We start from the raw sequence: 21,736 nt of genomic DNA on the forward strand, positions 1-21,736 counted from the left end.
AAATATAAATAAAATAATAAATAAATTAAAGCTATGCTATATTGAAGTGGTATACTATTTGTAATTTGCATAAGTTAACTACTAATGTATTTCCTTACATAAAATTAATTGATTACTTTCACTTTATAATGAAACGAACGTTATAAACATTACTATACTTGAAAATTTGTTCAATATTAGTTTTGAAAAGATACAAAAATCAATCTCAAACTTAGCTAAATTTCCTCATGTCAAAATCCTCAGACAAGAGGTACTTACTGAGCTCAAAACTATGCACACATCATTTAAGATATTAATTTAGGAAATAAAAATTGTTGATGACGACAGATCAAGGTTTTAAACATGAAACACAAGAACAGTGCAGTGTAACCACGTGTAAAATATTAAAGTGGTGTCATCTTGAAGAAAACCAAATATCGTCTAGCAAATTCGTTAGAACGATATATCTTTTGTAAATTTAGTCTGATAGTTTTGTCTAATACATGTTGAAAGGAAACACTATAATGTAGTTAGACTTTGCCATTGGTCGATTTGCTTAACTTTGAAAATATGTATTTGACAAAGTCGTAACAGGCATCCGTCTTGGCTTTTTTTCGTTTTTTGTTCTTTTTTTATTCTTTTAACAATTTTTCCGTTGGACTCTCTCCTCAGTGCACTTCGTTTTGATTTTTTGTCGCGCGCATGCGTGAAAACCACAACTCGTTTGTGTGGTGCTTTTAAATATGAAATAGAATAGTTATATGCATTTAATATCCGAAATTAATATGATTAAATTTAAATAAATAATAATTATCTTTAATGTAATATTTCAAACGTAAAACAATGTGCCTTGTTTTCAACATTATTCAAGCACAGCGAGGATTTACGATTATTTTCACGTTGAAACCGATGGATGTTCCACATATGAATTTCGGAGGTACATTTATTTAATATTTAATCAAAAAACGTTGTATACAAATTATGCGTGTTTTCTTTTTCATTATAAAATTAATTTTTTGAAAGGATTTTTACCAGGCCGGTCAATTTCATATGCCATCAATTTTCATATAAAAGAGTTAATACAAGAACTAGTATTTGTTTACATTGTCCCTTTTTTCTCTTGTACATTTTTCGTACTAACAGGACACCATTTAATAGGGCATAACTAGCTCAAATATTATATCTTTGAAGAATCTCCTGCTATTACCGGCGTGTCGGTAAACAGGAAAATGCTTCAGGCGATATCTTTGTGATATCATTGCAAGTCTCGAAATGCACTTCCTTTCTTTGCTTCTCTTAAAATAATTGAAGCGACAAAGTTAAGTACTTACAATATGACTGAACTTTTAAACGAGGAAAGAGTTTTATAAAACTACACGAGATCGTAAGAAAGTTTCCTATTTTTTAGCAGCAGCCAATAAATTATTAAAGGATGATAATTTAAGGTTTAATGTATCATCCTATGGTGTTCTTTTGTCTGCGTGAAATTATAAACAGAATTCGTGAATCGTGAGTGATTTCTTCCATTCCCTGATGTCCGGCTTCGTCACAAAGATGTATCAAGTGTTTCTGTGTGTCGGGTTTTTCGTCTTTGCCGATGGCTACGGTGAGCTAGAACCTTTTCTTAAGTTTGAACTTGACATTATTATAATTAATAATTAAAATCTAATATAATAACAAAAAGCAATTTTTGTATTTTGGGTGATTTTTGTTGTTGTATTTATCAATGGCAATTTATCTCCGTTGATAAAAAATGGTAGAAATTTCTATAAATAACGGATATTTGCTCTGATTACTGTATCTAAGTACATGTACAAGGATAACTGTTTTACAATGATGGAACTTTTTTTTTGGGGGGGGGGGTAATAATATTGTACAAAGTCCATACTTATTATCGGATTTGAAAAGAAAGCAAAATAATAAGAATAATAAGAAATAAAAACCCTATTGTTGCAAAGCCAATAAGTAGTTAAATCTGATGCTTCAAGTCATTAGATTTGGTAAAGGCGTGTTAGTCAGTTTTTGAAGCGGATTTAAACATTAATATGAATGATGGACATATTTGATCCTATTTTTCTCCGAACAGCTTCCTCAATTATTTCTGTTCTCGAGGTCACAAGTAAATTAATGATGTTTGTTGAGTTTCCCCATTGTTTTTTGTTTTTCGATGTTCGCCATTTATAATCTGAAAAAGAAACCCAACATGATATGAATCTGCAGAGCATCTACAAAGTGCATTGTTGTTGATATTTCAACAAATAACAATAATTATAATAGTGATCATTTCTTAACTTTATTCATAAAAGCACCAAATATTCACTTAAAAACATTCTCCCCGTATCGTGCGCAGGCGTTTGTAACCACAACTCGATTAAGTGGTGCTTTTAAATTTCTGTTTGAGGTCTGTGTTTGCAATGCACCTGTTTTCCATTTTCCATTTTGACTTTTGATTTTAAACACTGTTGTTATTACCAGATGTCATACAACATTATGTTAACTGGAGTAAAATTTGAATTTGACGACAACCGGAATAACTTTTCTAAGTATATCGTATTGCGAAGTAGAAAAGTTGTTATATGCAATAAAGATGTATTTATTTAGCCAGTTAAATAAGGCACTGGGACCGGAAATGGATTATACTGATACGGAATAACGGAGATAGAATAAAGCTAGCCTTTCCAGATGATTCATTAACGTCATTAACGTCATTAACATTTTTTTTACTATTTCTGAGTCGAGACATGCAAGTGTATTCTATTTAGGAGGTACTTGATCGCGCCATTATGTACTATGTCAATATTTCCTAATCGAAAACAAAACGCTTAGATTGTCAATAAAATAAGAAAATCTTATTGTTGCACGGCCAGTTAGTTTGAACTATGACGCTTCAAGTCCTTATATTTTGTTAACGACGTTAATGGGGTCTTGTGCTGGATTTCAAAATCAAAAGTAATGTGACTTGTAATTTTTTTAACCGCATTATTCATTTATAATAGTTCTCAATGTTACGTGAAAATTAAGAATGTGCATGGCGTTGCAATGGGTTGCATTTCACCTTAAACATTCCAGTTCAAGGTAAAACAACATGATATGAATCTACAGAGGATCAACAACTTGTCACAGTGGATGATATTTTAACATACAAAAATAAAATGACACCTAATTATTGTGCCGATAACTCATTGTATATTTTTTTAAATATTTCATTCACAGCACGTGATCTACTGGAAAACTTTAATTAATGAATTTAAATACTGATGATATAAAACAATACACGATTTAGTCATTGTGTACAATGTAAATTAAAGAAAAAGTAATGCCCGAAAAAGAGACGAAACGAAAAAAAAAATCAGGATGCATATATTTTTATTATAAAAGTCGTCCGGTTTTTATTGTACCTTTAAATGATGTTGTTATACATATGGTTGTAATAAGTAGAAATTTGATTTAGAAATGTAATGACATATAGACAATAAATGTTCTTTTTTAATATACATTTCTTTTTTTAACGAACTGTAGCTTAAGTTTGTTTCTTTCGAGACAGTTAATGTCGCCCTCAACAAACCAGCATACCAACAGTACCCCTTAACAGGTGTCGACACATTTGACGCCAGTAACGCTGTGGATGGACGTAAATCAGACCTGAGTATATCGGGAGGTCAATGTGCTGCATCAAATTGGAAACAAACCGCCACCTGGTGGGTGAACCTGACCACAATCCACAGCATCCACAACATCACCATCTACTTCAGGACGGACAATAAACCATGGGGTATAGTCACATTCACTAAAATTTAGTCATTCTTAAGTCCAGTACGACATATGCCTCAACAATAGCTGACCTGTATCAATACTTTTAGTGTTAAGCCCCGCATTTCACCCAACTTCTTATAATAGTATAATAGTCTATAAGAATGGTGTGTTCTGAAATAAAATACGACAATACATTAATTTGATACGTTACACGTATGAAACAAAATCATGTAAAACCCAAAAGTGTGTGAAACTAATCTTCATTAAATTGTTTTCGTAAAATTTAACCTTTAGAATTACATCTTCCCAACCTCAACAAAATTCCAACTCCCCGACTAACAAGATGATGAATTTGTTATTTTGATTATTATAAGTAATATTAACATTAAAATAAAATAAAAATTCAAGCGCATTGGGTATTTTATGAAACGTTGAACCATGTAAATTTAAATATCAATATTTATTACTATATATATATACGTCTGATAAACATCTGATTATTACGACAATATATCACATCAGTATTAAAATGATCAGTAATGCGACATGCTTAAACCTGAAATCCACTTGTTATAACTACTGGAATAGAAATAGATCAATACCGTAACAATTTAACGTTAGGTTTGCCCAGTGACACGGTAGGTGTTAGCACAATTAAGGACACTCGTTTCTCTTGTGAGCCTTGGTGTAAATCAGTAAAGTTATGATAATGAATATAAAACGTTTTTTCTTGAATTAAAAACTTCTTTAGGATGAAAGACTTCTTTATGACCAACCCGTGATTACTCAGTATGAGCTGATGGATGTTAACAACTAAGAATAAAATGTGTGATAATACGTTTATCTCCTTTTTGTAATCAGCCACTCATTTCCTATAGGTAATTTTCTTATTTTGATTTTATTTCTGCCTCCTACATGTAAGGTAAATATATAGACATATTGTGCACGTCTCTAATACAACGAATGCGATTTAGGAACTTCAATAATTATCTAGCTTTATTAATAAAAAAAATAAAAAAAGAGGAAATAAATATTGTTTTTTATGTTTACTGCAAATTCATTTAATGTCAATAGTGCTGTGTGCGATTACTTTGTACGTACTCAATACAATAGACAGACTACAGTAAAACAGAATGAATGAAATACCGTTCATCTTAAGTTGTTTTTTTAAGCTAAACAAGCAAATCAAACACAATTTAAATATACTTAAGTAATCGAATTTTACTGCAAACCCTTCAATTTATTTCACAATGTTTAAAAGATACAACAAACACAATACTGGGTACCCTCTTTTACAGATACGACATCATAAATTGTCTTTAATACCGTATGTGTGTTAAACTTTGTTTGTCCAGCTACATGATTATGTAAGTCCATCAATAATTGATTACCATTTTATGCAGGTCCTTCTAATTGGCGCACTAAGTTATTCATTGGATTCACTGTGTACGTCTCCAATACAACAGCCAGACTACAGGGAACACTGTGTTACAAGGACGACAACTTTACACTAGACACCATACCTGCTGTCTTTAAAACAACCTGTCCTGTACATGGACAGTACGTCATCTACTACAACGAGAGACTACCAGGAGTTACCTATCCTAACTATTACTCTAATGATGTTTTCAGTGAACTCTGTGAAGTGGAGGTGTACGGTGGGTGTAGTGTTATACCGCCTTCAAATTATGATCAGAAAATAAATACGGTACATGACGTGATAAATGAATGAAAATTAACAGACTGATGACATATGGTCCTTTATTTGTTGGTGAAAGTCTCAGTGTCAGTCTCAGTGTTTGTATTTTTCAACGCACGATAATGATTAAGTTGCAATAAACATTAAAGAAAATAGAAATTAAAATAGACATTAAAGTAACTGAAGCCATTTTTAAATTAATGTCAATTGTGAGTTCACATGGTTCTACATTGACATTTGATATAAACCATTTGAAAATAAGTTTTATCGCAGGGTGCACATTTTTAAACCCTTAAGTACCCTTTAGTTTAACATATAATTTATTAAAAGACTTTATTTAACATATTAAGATATACATTTTGTCAGAGTTATACTATTTAGTTCTACTAATCACTAATGATATTCATTATACAGGTTGTCCTGCTACCGGATGTTACGGGTCAAACAATACCCTCCCCTGTCCAGACGTTAACTGTCAATACTGTCACAAAGAGACGGGCACCTGTCAGAGCTGTACAGCTGGATATCAAGGTTACCGATGTGAACTAGGTACAGCTGCTTATGTGCAACTCTAAAAAGATAAACGAGTACCGCTATAATCTCAACATTTAAAAACTTGCCATTAACAGTGCAACGTATGCAAATAAAATCTTTCAGTAATCTTTATACGCAATTTCACACTAAAATTATTTAGGATATTTTGTGTTTAATCCTGCAAAAAGTTGTGTGTAGCAATTAATTGAACGTTAACATTCAGTTTATATGCTGGCTATGTTTGCATTGAAAATATACGACATTTTTCAAAAACGCACGATAAACATTACCATGTGGTATAAGCAAAATTGACGTCGTAACGCGTTTTCAATACTAGATAAATTGTGAATAGATTTAAGAGGGGTCGATTGCAATGGTCATTCTTATACTACTTTAATCTCCTTCAGAAGAAATTCTATATCGAAAAAAAATAAAGGATAACCACCCATTTAAATGATAACATATATGGAGTTTTTCCTTTAAAAAAAATAAAGTTTACAGCTGAACAAATCATATATTAAAATTTTAGGTAAAGCTGATGGTTAATGTTTTGACTATTAGGCACTTTGGTAGTGGATGGTTTGGTTTTGTTTTCCATTCTCGCACTAGGTTTTAGAGCTCGCTATTCTTGCCAGCGCTTCGCGCCGGGGACATGCACTCGCTATAGATTGATATGAATATTTATACACTGACTACTTAGAAAGAATGAATATCCAGTTACGTGATTTTTCAGACAGATCTCTTTAATGAATGAACGCTTAAAAAGCTCATATAACGTTTATTTATAAATATTAAAATTAATATTTTAAAAATATTTTCACAGTCGTCCGCTTAAATCTTTTCCGGAATATGTAGGACGCGACTGTGCACAAAAAAGTAACCTGCTAACAAGCGGGCTTTGTACACATGTTTTGTCATAATTGCTGCATGTACATTAGATGCCCTCGGGCTGATATTGGAGTCTCGGGTCGATATGGGATGTGATACAGATGTCACCATGGATTATGCTCTAAATATCAGAGTATTAAAGTAAATCCACCCTCCTGTGACGTCATACATTTTACATAAACCATGAATTCATTAAAATTCTTGCAAGTAGAATTGTAATTTCTAAGTTATTATAGGTGCACATCAAAAACTCAAATCAGTGTTTACTTGAAGATATTTTATAAGCGTTTTTCATCATTATATTCGACATAATTCAATAATAACAAAGGGAAATAACTCTTTTCTATTTTTCTCTAAGTGACATATCTAAATGCTATAATTTTTCTTATGTAAACAATTTTTTCTTTTTTTTTAATTAATTTTAGTTTTCTGGCATAGTAAGCAATAAAATTTAAATATATAAACAAGTATCCATCCACTTTTATTAAATTCTTAAACAAGAAAAAGTGTGATTTTCAGATGATAATTTCAGCCTTTGGTTTTTATTACCTTACATCTTAAATAGTATGGATACATATATATTTTATTTATTTTTTGATGAAATTCAAGTCCAATAAGTTAAAAAAGTTAAGTTTTTCACCTTTGAACCCATAATTTTATATGTACTTTTACCTTAACTCATAGTTTGACTGTTGATTTCCTAATACGTGTAAATATTTATACTAAATTGTTTTACAGCCTGCAACGAAGGATTTTTTGGAACCGAATGCAAAGAGACATGTGGACACTGCCGCGATGTTAGCCATTGTTCCAATATCAATGGGACGTGTTTGACTGGATGTGATGTTGGTTTCCTAGGGGACTTCTGTAAAACTCGTGAGTAGTTACACATGTAAAAACTTTTGATTGAAAATAGATTTATAATACATAGAACATCTAAACTTTAAGAGAATTAACATTATTTGTAGCATGTGACAGAGGGTTGTATGGTTCTGAATGCAGTGAAACATGTGGACACTGTCTTGACCTAAACCAGTGTTTCAATATCAATGGAACATGTTTGACTGGATGTGATGCTGGTTACCAAGGGAACTTGTGTAAAACTCGTAAGTGTTTTGTTTCATTTGCTCATTGTTAATAAACAAAAGTTTGTTATTGAAAATCTTTCTAAATCGTAAAAGTATTTATTTCTTCTTGATATCCATATAAATAAACAAGATAAGTTAACGCTGTAATTTAGAATATGCAATAGATGTATTTTGACATTCAGGCAACGAAATGTTAACTTAAATGTTTTGGAGAGAAGTTTTGCTTTTCATTCACCTTTTGGACATTGTCAAAGTATCAATAATAGGAATATTATTAAATTTTTAGCTTGTGATAAAGGAAAGTATGGGTCCGAATGCAATGAAACATGTGGACACTGTCGTGATGTAAACCAGTGTTCCAAAATCAACGGAACATGTTTGACTGGATGTAATCCTGATTATCAAGGAGACTTGTGTAAAACTCGTAAGTGAAAGAATTATCCTACTATACATTTATATAGTCATACACGTTGATAAATTAGATAAATCAAGTGATAGATAGTTCGATTAAAATGCTGGTATGTGAAGGAAGCATATTGGTAATTTAGAGTCCTAATCTTAAGATTGAAGAACTGTTTTGAACCAGTCCAAACACTTGGTATAATCCTCTTAAATGGATGGCAATGCAATAAATTAGGGAAGTACATTAGTCACTTGGTATTATCCTCTTTAAAAGATATCAATGCAAAAAATATAGGAAAGTACATTAGTACCACATTGGTGCATTATCACGTGATAATTTTAAACAGCTTACGTATATCCCTTAATATAAAGTAAGATAGAACACTACCCCGTGGTTTCCACAAAACAATAAACATATTAAGGAGAGGCAAAAGATCTCAGTTTTATCAAAATAGCTACTAGAATCCTCTATTCTCCTCGATAAAATAGATATTCATCTCTTTCACAATAAATCTTCGTAACTTTTGCACGGAAAACGGTATGTTGCATCAAAACAAGACAAAACAAGGGCTTCTAGCAGCATTTTTTAATTTAAGCATTAATCACACTATTAATGCATGTTCCATTTGGATTTCAATGTATACGGGGTAGTGTTGTTCTCGTTGGATATTTATATCGTAAACAACGGCAAAGGAAAGTCTGACCGATAAATAAAGCTAATTACATATCTTTAATTAAATGACTGACAAAATTAAAATCTCCACCAATATTCTTTTGTTCAATTTTCAATAAATCACACTAAAATACTTTATTAGAGTTCTTAGATTACTTATATTTTGAAAATGTTCACAGAATTTTCTGACATATACACGACATTCAACTTTTCAGTCATGACGTCAATTTATGTAATAACATTTAATTTGTGAAATAATTTGTCTCATTTATTTTTCATTTTATTTTTTGAGGGGGGGTCTATATTTCATTGTTTAGATATTTGAATAGGTACATGCTAAGTTATAGCTGTGATATCATGATATGATTGCATGCAACTCAGATTCCATATGCTTCTTTTAAACCCAGCATAGATAATGATAGATAGATAGATAGATAGATAGATAGATAGATAGATAGATAGATAGATAGATAGATAGATACATCGATCGATATTTATTATATTATACATTTTGCAAGCTTAATAAAAAAAAGTAATGAAATTGTTGAAAATATTGGTAAGTTCCAATTCAGTGCAAAATATTATTAAATGAAACAGTAACAAAACAAAAAAAAAACACCAAAATAAACAACAAGAAATTATGAAATCATATATGTTTTCAAATAATTAACACATTTATCAATAACATAAAGAATATCCAAACTTTCTTTTACTTTAATTTGTTAGTATGGAAAGGTACTAAGGCTTGTTTGTGTTTATTACATCATATGCCGTGGTTTGTTTACACGTACGTGTTGACATCGTTCCTCTGTGTGTGTTGATCTAGGTTTTCTTCTGCAGCCTTACACGTTAATATTCAGTATATGCCGAACGTTTTATGTTTTCAAAGGTCTCAATGACCTCAAGTAGTATTTCAGTTTTATGCATTTGCGCAAAACTGGATGTTATCGATTTTACTGAGTTTGCGTACGGAGTAACCAAGTATGCATAAACCAGTCGGGGACAATACGCCCAGTGTATCATGGGTAAGTAATTATGTAAATAATGCATATTATCATAAAATATAATGCGTTAATATTCAGTGTATACCAGAATGTTCACAATTTCTTGTCTACAAAAATCTGAATGACCTCGATTAGATTGCAATTTGATACATTTGCGCAAACCTGCACATTATTGAGTTATGTATAGTGTTTCCAAGTTTACATCAACCAACCGGCGATAATACACCCAGTGCATTGTGGGTAAGTGTTCATGAATTATTATGATTATTTTTTTGTGGGATTTATTTTTGGTTTTTTTGTTGTTGTTTTTTTTTTTTTGTGTGTAATTTAGTTTTTTGATTTTCTGAATAATGCATATAATTATGACTTACATGGAATGCATAACATAAAACCTTATTCCTATATATTACTAAAATAACTGTTTTATTGTTATTCATATCCTAAATTTATAATTTATTTCTGTTTTTGTAGGCAAGTTAGTAATGGTCTCTCATAAAATAGATACATGCACCAATACAACCTATACTGTTTAACTTTGAACTTGGATGTTCACAGTTTAAAGTTGTTATTCCTCCTAAATATATATTTTTTGTTCATTTCGTTATGATATAACATTTTGGTTTATTTAGTCCTTTAAGTCATTATATTGATTTATGATTACCTTAAATTTGGAGAAAAAAATGCAGCTATCTGCAGATTGAACAAATAAAAAGTACATGAAGATTGTCGTTAAACGCAAAAATTCTATCCCGACCTCGTCTTCGAAAGAAATAATAATAAATATATATATTAATTACATGTATTTAAAATTGAAAAAAAAAATTCAATTTGTATAAGTTTTTTTTTATACAAATCGTCACAAAAACTCTTTACTGGAAAATGTTTGGATTTTGTTATTTTATAAATCAATAAACATATAAAAAGTAATCACCCAAAATATCATTGTAGTAGATTCTGGTACCATTTCCACGCCCCTCGACAGATGATTTACCATATGTAAGAACAATAAAACTTAGTACAAATTAACTTTATCTGCATTATTTTTTTCCTTTATTTATAATAAATATTAAGCACTTAAAAACGACTAACCAACATTTTATAATGACCTAGTTCTGCTCTCTGTTCAGACGTTAACGATCAGTACTGTTGTATGGAGACGGCCACCCGCTTAACCACTGACCATGCTTAAGTTTAATCAGGTATGAAGACTTTTTCTCTTTTAAAGCTAATGATATTTAAATATGTAACTATGTTTCCTTTTTTTCTTCCTTTTTAAGTTTCCTTTTTTTCTTCCTTTTTAACCGGGTTTTCCAACGAAAAAATCCGGTTATTAAAATGATGAAAATGGCGGCAGGCGGGCGGCTGCCAAAAGGGTACCCTCATTGTACGGATAACTCCTCCTACAGTTTTTTCCTTACAGTTGTTCTTTTGCAGATCAATTGTACATATATCAGAGGTGTGCATATTGCTAGGATTTTGAATTCTAATGATTTATTAAAAAAAAACAGCTTTTGAACTAGGTCATTTTTGGCTAAATATTGCATATAGGGTACACCATTTCATTGGATACGGGTTGACATGGATTATGGATACAGTTCACATAAAAGAAAACCCGGTTAGCTCTCACGTTGACAGCTTTTCACTTTTTGTTTTATTTTGAAGTGGCAATGAGATATCCTGCAGACAGTCGGAAATATGAGTTATGTTACTGTATTTTTTCGGTAAAGTATTGTTTGAATGAAGCCAGTATGTAAACAAAGTGTTATATTTCTCTTTTCAGCCAGCATTAAAGCAACAAAATAACACATTTTTGTGAGACATCCTTCATCACATGTACCCTCAGCAGTATGTCTAGGCGAGCCCCACCAATGACGGGAGTGATTGTAGTGACTATCAAATGAACTTTGAGACCACTGAATTCAATGTATGACATTGTAATACAAATCAGCAGTCGGAAGGGGACAAAAACATATTCTGCTATTATTTTTAGAAGCATTACGGTAATAGATGTGCTGATACTAAACGAGAAGTGTCCCTATAAATACAACGATGGAGCAATTTAGAAATGAGACATATGTAGCATTCAGCATCGGTTTTGTTTTGATTTTTATATTTGTTATTAGTTTATATTGGCACATCGATAAATTATAATTATAAACATGCAATAAATTGTGATTACCCTTTGATTGCTACAGGCAGTGGAAGAATGGATTAAGTCACTGTCACAATAAATCTTAACTTGTAGTTGGCAACGCGTTGTCAACAGCATCGTTTCACATTGTATTTAATTGCATATAAAATTGCGTTTTCCCCATGTGATCATGATATGAGAAATGTTATAAACACTTCTTTTCTTTAAATAAAAATGCATGAATCGTTCTTTTGTAAATATATGCACTAAACATCAAGGATTATGTAACAGGGACAAACTTTGCCTCTGCTGGGGTTGGAATCCGGGTTCTTTGGAATGCGAGCACTCTATCAACCGCGCTAAAGGTTTAACACACTAGCCAGAACTAAAGAAATACCATATACATGACTATGTCTGAAAAAGACTCCGCACGTCTGTACACACATATATTCAGAGAATTTTACGTTTACAACGCGTAAATAAATCAATTAAACGTTTTGTATAACATTACTGTGATTGCGCTCTTGTTTGCATGTAGAATTCAGAGATTAATTTACCATTTGTGCTGTGCAGTTCTTGTAATAAGGACAATATCTCGCTATCTCAATACTGTGATCCTTGGGCTGATTAGTTGAAGAGTGTTTCCTTTATTGCTCAGACAAATGAATATTATTAATACATATTGAATCATCATATCGATTCAAGCTTATCTAGCCCATAATAAGTACGTGAATGGCGTACATTTATAATGGAGAGGAACTGGATAAAACTATGTAAATGCTCTTAGAATTACAGCCACGCCATTCGGTAATAAATTAAAACGTAAACCATAATAATGGTTAAACATCTTCCGAAGTTGTATTCAGTCAAACGTGGTCAACAAGTTATCCATTAGATCTACCTAAAATCTAACGTTATAAATAGTATAGCTATACACTATTATTCTGGGAAAAATGCATGCATTTTACCATTATAATTTGGGTATTTCCTTTTTTTTTAATATAAAGGTCTCATTTAAAAATACGTCAGTGTATTCAAACAATTGTCACGACCATCAAGTCACTTTATTTATAATATAATACATATTAAAAGCACCAGGTAGGTCACAGGCCTGAACGGTTTATACATGATACAAACATGACAATGGTGCAGTACGTGTTAGTGAATTGAATAAACACTTCATTAAAAAAAAAATTAATTTATAGAGTGTGTTAAACAGCGGGATATATCTACAATGCTTCAAACGAATTGAGTCAAGTTACCGAAGAACAAAGAATAGTATGTTCCAAAGAAAAAAGAAACATGGTACTGAATAGAAAAAAAATAAAAGTTATGCATCAAATAAATCATTACATTCGATTCACTTGATGTTTCAGAACCAACCTACCATAGACTTGTAACCTTTGAGCAAGTGTAACCTTTGAAAAACGGATTATTCCACATATAAAACTTTACATTAAATATAATTGATGTTTCAACAGTAAGCTACTACATTTTTCTTATCACGTGTAGTTTTCAAAAAACCGGGTTACTCCATTTTGTCATCAGGCGGATGCCGTATTCTAAAATGTCGTTTATTCGTCTCTTTAGTTCTAAAAGATTGAGCATGCGAGGTTGTTTTCTCGTTAGAAATAAACGTTAAAGTCTACGTCGTCTCTATGTGTTTCCATTATTCCACTTAGTATTTTTGCATTATTATAGGCTTAATAATAAGTACAACCGAATACACAGAATTGTTAAAACAACCTTGAGATGTTTGTTAAGATCTACTTCCTTCCTCAGTCGAGCGCTCTTATAATAAACGATCGTCAATTGCCTCCATCTGATTTGCAGGTAGCAAACACATAGATTGGTTGATTGGACGATGCATACTACTGTAACAAAGCACAACAAATACATTATGGTTTGTAAATATCAAGTAATGGCTATTTACAGCGCCCCATCATTTAAATCTCATCTATGAAATGTTTTTGACCAAATGTTCATGGAATTTTTTTAAAAAGCATATTGCCGTACAACTTTCAATCTCAATTAAGCTCTACCTACTTAAAAGATTAGTTTATTTTTGTTATCTATATTGAGTATTTTGCAAAATAGATTACCACACACAATATATATACACATTACGTATAAGTTCAAGAAGTATATAATGAAAAATAATCTATCCTTCTGCTGATGTAATATGGGACACAATTGAAATCTACACAAACATGTAAATACTCTTAGTATGAAGTTTCGGGCTTAACTTAATTTTTTTAATATCTAAAACCTTTTCTGAGTGCCTCTTTATTTTGCTACTTCCAAGATCGAGAAAATTATAAATAAAATGACGAAAACAGAAACACCAAGGACGATAGCTAACACAGTTTAACCCTGTTTTAACCGTTTTATCAAAAGAAACTATTCACTGTAACACGCATCAGTACATATCAAAAGCCAATGCTTCATATGCAGAAACATGTGTAAACAAAATATCTGTGAGCCAATGCTTCAAATGGAGAAACATGCGTAAACGATATATCTGTGAGCCAATGCTCACTAGTAATACCCTCGCTCTGGTGTGATTAATCAAGGTAAGCAAAGTCGTCATCAAACAGGAAGTTGGCAACCAATTAATGCGAAAATATATCCCACACAATGGTATGCCTAAACAAATAGTTTGTTAGAATTTCAAGCATCTGCAAACATTTGTTTGAAAATTTCGTCTAAAAATAAGTTGACGTCCAATTTATACAAAAATATTTCCTACAATATGGCATGCATAAACAAATAGTGTGTTAAAATTTCGAGCATCTGCAATGAATAATTGCTGAAATAATGTGACAGACAGTTTTGTTAACGGAGAGACAGAGATAAGGACGGACGGACATACAAGGATAAAACAGTATACCCCTTTCTCCTTTATAGCGGGTGTAAAATAATCAAAATCATTACTTTAAAATGTGTGGCAGTGTAAAACGTAGCATGTCGAGATTTTTGCAAAATATTTGTTGAATTTACTAAACACCTGATATTGATTTATTTGATTCAAACATCTTAAACAAAACACCTACTTGCAGACTTAACGACATTTTGAAATCTAAGTGCCGACCTCAGGGTCTTTAAGGGTTGTTTTCAGTGCCACTTGTATAATCTTAGTTCTTGAAAATAATTGATGTTCTTTAAAATAATCGATAAATTAGATGCTATATATTCTGAAGCATTGTTTTTCGAGAAAACTAATTCATTATTACCATGAAAATGGCAAGATTTAAAATTGTACATACAGTTTAGATATTTTTTTAAAGTCGTATGTATACCTACGCTAGAGTTTAATGTACTCTCGTTCAACCAGACGCTTGGCTGTCTCCGTTAATATTCGACAAAACAGATAAACGGAGATAAACGGAGACAGCCGAGCGTTTGGTTGAACTAGACAAGAGTTCAATCTTGCCTGGATCCATACAATTTTTCAGATACTGATACTACTTGCCATGCAAAATCACATATCGTTAATTTTGAATAAATAATAATCGATAAAATCAACTGCCGTCAGTACTTCAGTACTTTGATTAAATTTGAAATTGGATAATCGCAATTCATTTTGATGCTGTTTTACCTCCTAAATATTCAATTTTTTGTTCATTTAATTATGATACAACAACTTGATTTATTTAGTACTTAATTGAAAAAAAGCATTTTGAGAGTATTGCATAAGCAGTACACGTCTGCTACCGATTTGTAGAAGTTTTTGAAAACAATGCACTGTTATTCAGACCAACCCGATAACGAACCCGTTTGTAATAATAAAAAAAACCCAATGTCGATTAAATTAACACAATGCTTGACACTATTTTACAGAACTTATTTGTTTGTTAGAAACAATTAGGGAATAGTACAGGTAATGCACGATATTATTACTGAATACACACGGAACCCGATAACGAACCCGAACATTAAAAAATGGAATAAAAAACATTAATGTTCTCGAAAATATGTTAACCAGACGCTACAAAAGTGTAAACTTGATCTGTAGTTTGACATTTTGAAGCTGTTCAGCAAATTTCGTATGATTCCTCAAACGCATAAAGAAAACAAGAGATGTTTGTGAAACATTTTAGCCCCCCCCCCCCTTCCTCGGAAACATCCACAAAGAAAATGAACGTAAACTGCAAATAACTGGTATTTTTCTAAGTTCAAGGGCCATAACTCTGTCGAAAATTGCTCTATCATATCCAAACTCAAACTCGACCTTATTCCAGATATTATTTAGATAAATCTGTATTACAAATTTCATATCCATATGTGCACCCTCTGCGAAGAAAATGAGCAGAAACTGCAAATAACTGGAATTTTCTATGTCCAAGAGGCATAACTCTGTTGAAAATTGCTCGATCATACCCAATATCGAACTTGACCTAAATATTATCATGATAAATCTGCATACTAAATTTAATTTTAATGTGTTTATCCTCTGCTAAGAAAATGAGGTGAAACTGCAAATAACTGGAATTTTTCTACGTACAAAGGCCATAACTCTGTCGAAAATTGCTCGATCGTACCCAAATATCAAACTTGACCTAAATATTATCATGATAAACCTGCATACCAAATTTAATTTCAATATGTTCATCCTCTGCGAAGAAAATGAGCGGAACCTGAAAAAAAATATAATTTTTCTAAGTCCAAGGGCCATAACTCTGTCGAAAATTGCTTGATCGTACCAAATATCGAACTTGACCTATATATTATCATGATTACCCTATATACCAAATTTCATTTCAATATATTCATCCTCTGCGAAGAAAATGAACGGAAACTGTTGGCGGACCGACAGACCGACCGACTGACCGACAGACAGCAGCAAAGCAATATGCCCTCCCTTCTTCGAAGGGGGGCATAAAAAGTGTGGAAAACTTAAGTGGGACAGACAGACAGACAGACAGACAGACAGACAGACAGACGGGCGCAGAGAAAAGCTATTGTCCCCTCCGGTGAAAACCAGTAGGGGACTAATACGCTCTTCCTAATAAAAACAGGTTTCTAACAGAGGCCGAAAGATAAACGGACGGACAAGCAGACAAGGGTAACACACTGTACCCCCTTCTCCTTTGGAGCTGGTGAATAAAAATTTAAATCATTACATTAACATGTGCTGCAGTGTTAAACAATGTATGTGAAGATTATTGCAAAATATTGAAATTAATAAACACCTGATAATGATTTAATTGGTTAAAACACCTAAAACAAAATTTTACTTGCAGACTTCACGACATTTTAACACTTAGTGCCGACGTCAGGGTCTCTCAGTGTTTTATCAGATTTTTTGATAGTCTCAGGTTTTTTTCCATTGCAATAGTGATAGTACAGGATAACGAGCACACAGCGGTTGAGACGGGTCAGCAGAGGATGCTTATTCCTCCCTTATGTCACCTGATCCTACCTCTGTTTTATTTTTAGAGGTCCGTGTTTGCTCTCCTCCTGTTTTATGTTTTTTTTTTCATTTGGATGTTTGATTTTAAACACTGTTTGTTATCATCACATGTCATCTTAAAATTTTAAATCATTAAACAGGTAAATATAATAATAAGTAAAATATCACGCAGTTTTCACGAATTGTTCTCGATACTAGCACACTGATAGATATAAGCCAATGGTTATTTTTGGTGATGTGTCTTGTCAACGATTTCTGTTAGTTGAAGACTCACTTGAAGTTTTGTAGACAATACATAATATATTTATGAATACTAGCATATCAGAAGATATCAACCTATCACATTCGGAGAGTGACGATTCTTGTTCATAATTTCTGCCTAGGAGAGTGTCCAATTGAAATTATATACATATTAAGGAAATGCTTATGAATACTAGCAGACCAGAAAATATTAAAAGTCGGTTGGTGACGAGTTTTGTTCACGATTTCTGCTAAGATGAGTGCCCAATTGAAATTATGTACATAATAAGGAAATGTTTATGAATACTACCAAACAAGAAAATTTCAACCTTTCACATTCGAAGGGTTACTAGTCTTGTTTAAGATTTCTGCTAATGAGAGTGCCCACTTGAAATGATGTACATAATAAGGAAATGTTTATGAATACTAGCAAACCAGAAGATATCAACCTATCACATTCGGTGGGTAAAGAGTCTTGTCATTATGTAAAGGTACCACTTGAAGTCATCTACAAAATACAAAAAAAAAATGATCATAAATTTTTCATTATTTCTTCGTCTTGGTTGAGGTGAACCAGATGAGAATATTTTTTAAATTGGTCGACAGGGGATGAATATTTCTCCTAGCCACCTGATCTCTTTTCTATCCTTTTAGAGGCTGGCGTTGCTCTGCTTTGAAAATGTATTTTTGAGATGTCGAAATTTTGAGACAGTAATATTTTGTCATTTAAAATTTATTAAACGGAAGGGAAAAGTGCTGAGAAGGGAGGACGGGATTGTCAACAAGTTAACAATAAGATCATTTTTTTTTAATTCTAAGACATGAATTGTTAAATTAATTAACAACAAATTAATAAAGAAAAGAGGTACACTGCGAAAAATAATAATAAATAGTCCCCATTTCACTTTGAAAATTAATACTACCAATTAAAGACATACAGTGAAATAAATAGAAACATTTAAAGCTGCTTGGTCCGATTTATTTGTTATTACAGTATCAATTTTTTTTCCATACAAACCATTTATCGTAGAAAGTTATGGACTTTCTCCTATTTACACCAGCAGAATCAATCTCCTTTCAAAGTTAGAAATATTCAAAGTAAATAAAAATAATTTCTCTTTGGGCAAACGAAAAAACAAACCAAAATGCATCACGGGAATGTTTAGAAAAAGAAACCATTTAGTTTCGTCCCCCGAATGTTTGGGGTCATTCAACACGCATGCTCTGCATCGATTGTAAAGAAAACAAACTTCAGATATATTAGCAAACAAAACGTACACATGTTTATTTGTAATTTGTCTGATCATTTCGACCTTTATTCAAAGCGATGACAAAGTCGTAATACAACCATACCCGCCTCGTCGTCAGGGGTGAAATTTAACATGAGGCGAAATAACTCGGTACCCTTTTATGTCGTTTGTTTTGTTAGCAATAATGTGTACGTATTTTTCTTCATTGAAATTTGGCTTAATTGACTGGGAAAACTACTGCAATGTCTATTATTATACATATACTAAGCATAACCATCGTTTAAAAGCGTGCATAAAATTTGATAAAAAATCGGACCAAGCAGCTTTAAGATATACCATATTTAAGTTGTTTTCATTTTGTAATTTGCATCAGTCCACGTGTGTTGCATTACTTTGCAAATGATCAACTATTATTAAATATCACTGTTTTAATCACGTTTTTGAATAGTGGAAAAAATATTATCAAACATGAAAATTTGTTCAATATTATTCTAATAAACTCGACAAAAAAGTAACAAAATTAATTTTAAAAATTGTTCCAAAATTCATTTCCAAACATTACTCAATTTCTTTAAGTCAAACTCTTTAGCCAAGAGTTACTGAGCTTAAATATATGCACGTATCATTTAAAATATACGTGTAGGGAATTTAAAGTGTTGGTAACTGTGGGACCAGGTAAAAATTGGCAGTGTGCATCAAAACAGTGCATTTAACACCACGAGCAAAATTTTAAACTGCTCTATTTTTGTTAACGACAGGTTGTTAAGTCGTATAATCAAAATAATATCTTATAGGGGGTTCAGTTTACCTGGCGTGACGTCGTAATTTTCGGCTTAGTCGGAGTAAAATTGACGATTTTGAACTCGCTTTAACTTTTTCTTTCACTTTTATAAAGTCTGAATTTTTTCATAAATGCAACGTAAATAAGTTGCTCTTTTAAATGGTACTAATTTTTAAACGTCATCTTTTATATCTAGTTATATTTCCCCGTAGTCAAAAATGCTCGGTTTTTCGTCTTTAGCATTTGTAATATAACTTGGATGCTAGTTTTGCTCGATTTTTGCACAAGTCGCGCAGTTTGATTGGATTTCCGCAAGCTATACGTAATGACAGCTAATATATCAGCCAATCAGGGAAGAGGTTACAAACTGCAGATTGAATATAGACTGGAATTCCCCCTCTCCGATGTAAACACGAAGGCCCAAAGACACTGCGTTGTATGTTTCGTGAATTCCATATGGTAAGCGACGTTTCAATGAAAAGAATTCACACAGAATCTTAAATCTTATGATTTCCCCCGTAAGAATGTCTATTTAGTTTCCTGCTATTATTATCAGGCCGCCGCGGAATCCCCAGTGAAACATGACCTTGATAACCTTACCGACGTCAACATCGGCGACATGGCAGAAGCGAACGTTATAACAGACATCAGAATAGGCAAGTCTTCACGTGCATTTTTAAACGCTGTATTGATATAAATGTTTCAAATTTATTAAGTAAAATTGTTATTAGTATATTGCTAATCTAAGATAACTTAAAAGTTTTACTGTGCAATTCGAATTTTCTCATCGTCATGCCTATATTTATACATCATACTCATAGTGTAGAGTTTCTTCCGAATTCCGTGGTATAAAAACAAAGGTTTTTTTTTTAAACTAATATTTTATTATGAAACATTTTTGAATTGCAAGACTACTTGGAATTCCAAATTAATACTTTCAAAATTAAAAAGCTATAAGTTTTTACTCACCTATAGAAATTAATAGTAAAATCACATTATTTACAATTATCATATACCAAAAGAATTTTTGATTTTGTCACTCTTATAAAACTGTAAATGAATATTTGCAATTAAGCTCCAAAATTATATAGAGTACAATAATTCTTATTTTATTTACATAATGTAACTTTGATATATTATAGTTTGATTTCATTAGCACAGATATGTACATGTACCTATATGTATACACATGTATGTATATTAATTATATATGTACATGTATCTTATTGTGTAGTGTGGTTGTATACCAACATGTTTGGTGAACCAATAATTTATAGTAAAGATACTTTGCTGCACCATATTTATTATATTTTCAGAAGTGTGTGCTGGTCATCCATCCTCATGAATGTCACTGCTGGTCGGTGTGAAAACTAAAAGATATTCCTTAAAATCTGTTTTTGATATTTGCTGGCAAATATCAAGCAATCAAACTGTGTTAACTGCTGGACAGTGAACTGGTCAATTAAAAAAATATATGATGTCAAAAAATAATTTGGCAATGGTTTATTAAAAAATAAAAATTTCTATTTTATTTTTATTTTTGGTATCAAATTTTAGATTTGGAAAAAAAATGCCCAACAAATGGAGATATCATCAAATGTCTTGATGGAGAGAGAAGCTTTCCTGAAAACCTTGAATTTCTTAAAACCAAATACCCAACCTCAAAGTGGGAAAATTGCTCTGTGCGTGTTTTTCGCACAAAGATATTTAGATTAAAGAAAAAAATCAAAGATCTAAAGAAAAACAAAATTGCAGAAGGCTTATCAGAACTGCTCAGCCAAGAATTTGAATTTCCTGTTCCAAACATTGAGCTTCCAGTATTTGATGACAACATCAAAACTCAAGAGCTGAATTATCTTGTCAACAAAACAAAAGATGTTGTGTTTGAAAACCGCCAGCTA

General features: G+C 31.9%; 1 protein-coding gene and 3 long non-coding RNA genes across 4 annotated transcripts; all 4 read left to right on the forward strand.

Moving 5' to 3' along the window:
• Positions 1 to 1,297: 1,297 nt before the first annotated feature.
• On the forward strand, positions 1,298 to 7,737 carry LOC105324433 (uncharacterized). The gene is made up of 5 exons (XM_066087628.1): positions 1,298 to 1,585; positions 3,524 to 3,751; positions 5,136 to 5,390; positions 5,846 to 5,980; positions 7,592 to 7,737. Exons 1-5 carry the CDS (start codon positions 1,513 to 1,515, stop codon positions 7,735 to 7,737), a joined length of 837 nt encoding a protein of 278 aa, XP_065943700.1. The 5' UTR covers positions 1,298 to 1,512.
• Positions 7,738 to 7,827: 90 nt separating this feature from the next.
• On the forward strand, positions 7,828 to 9,634 carry LOC136273085 (uncharacterized). Its single transcript, XR_010711261.1, has 2 exons — positions 7,828 to 7,959; positions 8,228 to 9,634. It is a non-coding gene; the product is annotated as an uncharacterized lncRNA (long non-coding RNA).
• A 476-nt stretch (positions 9,635 to 10,110) lies between these two features.
• LOC136273071 (uncharacterized) lies at positions 10,111 to 12,399 on the forward strand. The gene is made up of 3 exons (XR_010711246.1): positions 10,111 to 11,016; positions 11,131 to 11,219; positions 11,801 to 12,399. It is a non-coding gene; the product is annotated as an uncharacterized lncRNA (long non-coding RNA).
• Positions 12,400 to 19,847: 7,448 nt separating this feature from the next.
• LOC109621173 (uncharacterized) lies at positions 19,848 to 21,359 on the forward strand. Its single transcript, XR_004599618.2, has 2 exons — positions 19,848 to 20,294; positions 20,392 to 21,359. It is a non-coding gene; the product is annotated as an uncharacterized lncRNA (long non-coding RNA).
• Positions 21,360 to 21,736: the final 377 nt, after the last annotated feature.

The sequence above is a fragment of the Magallana gigas genome, chromosome 1 (assembly GCF_963853765.1).
Source record: "Magallana gigas chromosome 1, xbMagGiga1.1, whole genome shotgun sequence".
NCBI lineage: Eukaryota > Metazoa > Mollusca > Bivalvia > Ostreida > Ostreidae > Magallana > Magallana gigas.

What these genes read in the sequence shown, in the direction of transcription:
- LOC105324433 (XM_066087628.1), top strand. Translation starts at nt 1,513, where the DNA reads ATGTCCGGCTTCGTCACAAAGATGTATCAAGTGTTTCTGTGTGTCGGG. An exon ending in GACGGACAATAAACCATGGG is followed by an intron (nt 3,752 to 5,135) that starts GTATAGTCACAT and finishes CATTTTATGCAG; the next exon opens with GTCCTTCTAATTGGCGCACT. An exon ending in CTGTGAAGTGGAGGTGTACG is followed by an intron (nt 5,391 to 5,845) that starts GTGGGTGTAGTG and finishes TTCATTATACAG; the next exon opens with GTTGTCCTGCTACCGGATGT.